This window comes from Cyprinodon variegatus, unplaced genomic scaffold (assembly GCF_000732505.1).
Source record: "Cyprinodon variegatus isolate N-32 unplaced genomic scaffold, C_variegatus-1.0 Scaffold506, whole genome shotgun sequence".
NCBI classification, from domain to species: Eukaryota; Metazoa; Chordata; class Actinopteri; order Cyprinodontiformes; family Cyprinodontidae; genus Cyprinodon; species Cyprinodon variegatus.
The window spans coordinates 324,990-328,345 of NW_015150959.1; the positions used below are offsets into that span (position 1 = coordinate 324,990).

Sequence of the window (3,356 nt, forward strand, 5' to 3'; positions counted from 1 at the left end):
GAGCCACCCAGAGCGTTCTAAACCAGTTAGCCTGTATAACGGAGCCACTCAGAGCGTTCTAAACCAGTTAGCCTGTATAACAGAGCCACNCAGTTAGCCTGTATAACAGAGCCACTCAGAGCGTTCTAAATCAGTTAGCCTGTATAACAGAGCCACTCAGAGCGTTCTAAATCAGTTAGCCTGTATAACAGAGCCACTCAGAGCGTTCTAAANCAGTTAGCCTGTATAACAGAGCCACTCAGAGCGTTCTAAATCAGTTAGCCTGTATAACAGAGCCACTCAGAGCGTTCTAAACCAGTGCCTACAGCGTTCAATAACAGTTACTTTGTATGAAAGGCTCTGAGTTTGGATAAAGCTCTCAGGAGAACATGTAGGGAGGGATTCCTGGAGCTCCTTTTAACAACAGATTGATATTCAGTCATACAGAAGCCACTCAGAAATAGTGAGATATTCAAGTTCCAGTTACTGCCCACAGCTCAGATGTGGCTGCAGGGCCCAGGGTTCTGTTAGCACTCCTGATATTCATCCTGCTAACTCATTTCTTTCTGCAAAGACTTCCCAGGAGCTCTAAAGACCAGCATCCTGCTACTGGTGGTCCGGACTGCTTCCCGCTGGGCTCCCACACTAGAACTGCTCTTGTTCAAACTCCATCTTCCACCAGATGTGTGCTTCCAGTATGACTTTAATGGCATCTCCCTCTGAACAGGCCTACTGGGCATAAGAACCAGGTCCTCATGCTGCAGATCCTGGTTTCTAAGGTAAGGCTAAGTGTAGAACTATGGTAAGGTTATCCGCTCACAACAGGAAGACGAAGCACAACTTACAGTGATGGAGATCCCCAGGCCTTCATGATCCTCTTTGAGGAGCACCACCTTCCTGATGGGGCCCACCCCTTGGCTCTTCTTCAGAGAATCTGGCTCCTGGGATTTAAGAAGGTAAGTTTCAGTGACCCCACGGTCAGGAGGAACGGAGGACGTGCTGGCGTCTGTCAAACCTACATGTCCCACTGGGGAGGGCAGCGGCTTCTTTGGGTCACTGCGTCCTCGGCATGCCCGGATGACCGTTTTATGGCGGTGGAGGTGGATCTCTGCCTCCAGCTGATTCCACAGCTTATCATGGGCGGGTCCCTTCATATCTCGACCCAGTAACTGGATCTGCTGCACCCTGAAAAGGAGACCACATCATTCCCCACTTTATTGTCCACTAATTGGAGGCATAGCAAACCTGGAAAAAGGAAGATATCAACATCTACAGCTACAGCAGTGCTGGGCTCCATGGAGACGGACTAGTAACATTCGGATTATGGGTGACGATGGTCCACAGAACCAGCTTCAGAAATGAGCTGCCTTTGGTGGGCCGTCACAGCTACAAACACCTCAGAAGGAAGCGATGATGTTCAAGATTTCAGCTCTCCAGGAGAAAACCTGAAGCAGAACCCAGAGCCTCCTGTGAGGCCTTCTGGATCAGTACCAAGCACTCACCCTTACCTGCCAGCCAGCTCCTTGTCCAGGTATTTAGCAGCTAGTCTGGCGCCGTACACCTCAGCCTGCAGTACTGCAATGTGCCTGCGGAGGGCCTCATTTTCCTTCTTAAAGAGCCGCACCTCTGCCTCCAGTCTGGCCTCGGTCAGCTTCTCCTTCTTACTGGCCTCCAGTTCCTGTTCCTGTGACAGGGAAAGCCTGGTTAGACTGGGAGAAAGACAACCCAGTTTATATAGATGACCAGTTCTGATTTGCTGGTGAAGGTTCTCAGTCGTCCAGGTCATAGTTCTGGTTTATAGAGATGACCCGGTTACGGCTCGTAAAGACAACCCAGATCCGGTCCATAGAGATGACCTGCTTTATGATTTATAATGAGGACCGGGTCAGGTTTATAGAGTCGACGTCGTGCCGGTTCCGTTTTAGAAAGAAGACCCAGTTCTGGTTCTTAAAGACGACCCAGTTCCAGTTCATAAAGACAACACGGTTTATAAAGACTAGCTGGTTCTGATTTATAATGAGGACCCGGTTTATAGAGACGACCCAGATCTGGTTTATAAAAGATTATTGGAGCCAAACTCCAACCCTCCTGGTTTCTGTGTGTCTGATCTCCTCAAACCAAACAGCTGATGGAGCAGGAAGAGCCTCCATCAACCGGTTGACTAGGAAAAGATTTCAGAGATCAGTCCTCGTTCTCTGGGACCTGACAGACCCAGAGAACAGAACAGAACTTCCTGCCCGGCAGGTGGAAAAGCTTTAACTGGTCCTGGAGCATTTCAGGGTCAAATCAAAGCAACAACAACAAACAACACTTACCATGTCTTCCAAAGTGGTAGCAAGCTTTGATGCAGAGGAAAGAGAAGGACAGAGAAGGTGGAGGTTAGAGGCTGCTCTGCTACGTTGGACATGACAGATAGAGCAGAAGGTGGAGCTCAGAGTCTATCAGTTTCTTCACCAACAACCATTCAGGACTCTCATTTCCTGAATCTATCATCAATTCACTGCCATCAGCTTGGCTCTGAAGTCATGATGACTTTAATGGAAGGGAAACCACTGATTGGCTGAATTTAGGCTGGTTCCACCTCGACTGGTAGTGTTAGCCTGCTGCTGTGGGATGGACCCGCCCACCCTACTGTGAGAGACGTGACAGAAAGCCAACCTTCTGGGTCACCTACCAGCCGCTCTTTGATGGTGTCAGAGTCCTCAGCCTGACCCTGTTTGGCACTCAGCTGGAGCTGCAGGGCGTGAAGCTGCAGGAGCAGGTCATGCACCTCCTTCTCCACCACCACCCGCTCAGATTTAGCTTCAGTCAACTCAGAGCGCAGGTCGACTAGCTGGGCCTGGATCAGAAAGTCGGAGGAGAAAGAAGAGAGTCAGAGCAGAGCTGTGACCCCTGACCCCTGACAAACCAAAACACAAACCCAATCAGGAGTTCAGAAATGTAAGGTAAACGGTTAATAGAGTTGGCATTACAACCAGGGGAATGGGATGGCAGCCAGCTGCTGATAGGATGAATTAGTACACCGTCACCTTCATTGTCAAACTGTTTTATTTTCAAAATAAATGCAATTAACCAGCATGAATTCTGATAAGATGTTAAATAAGTGTAAGCCTGAAGACTGATGATGGAAATGAAAACAATTTTAGTGATTATTTGGTCAGATACCTCTTTCCCATTTTAGTCTAGTTTGAGTTCTCCTTGGCTCCATCTTTTTAATACCACATCCAAAGTAGAGAGCTAACCTGAGCCTGTTATGCTGCTATAGGCTTAGACTGCTGGAGGACTTAGGGACCCTATTCCCTGCTTGATTCTATCTCTATTCTCCCACTCTGCAGAATCTGTTAGTTCAATCTCTAACGTTCTGCTCTCTCTGCTTT

At 48.4% G+C, this 3,356-nt stretch overlaps 1 protein-coding gene across 2 annotated transcripts in view; it reads right to left on the bottom strand.

The window, feature by feature from the left end:
• gopc (golgi-associated PDZ and coiled-coil motif containing) overlaps positions 1–3,356 on the bottom strand; it is a 15,842-nt gene that overhangs the window by 8,269 nt on the left and 4,217 nt on the right. The window contains exons 2-6 of one of the 2 annotated variants that reach the window (XM_015390638.1): positions 2,654–2,818; positions 2,295–2,318; positions 1,488–1,663; positions 999–1,164; positions 825–920 (exon numbers count right to left, since the gene is read on the bottom strand). In XM_015390638.1, the coding sequence (XP_015246124.1) occupies positions 825–920; positions 999–1,164; positions 1,488–1,663; positions 2,295–2,318; positions 2,654–2,818 (627 nt within the window). The remainder of the gene's footprint in view (positions 1–824; positions 921–998; positions 1,165–1,487; positions 1,664–2,294; positions 2,319–2,653; positions 2,819–3,356) is intronic. The other variant, XM_015390639.1, reaches the window with a different exon arrangement.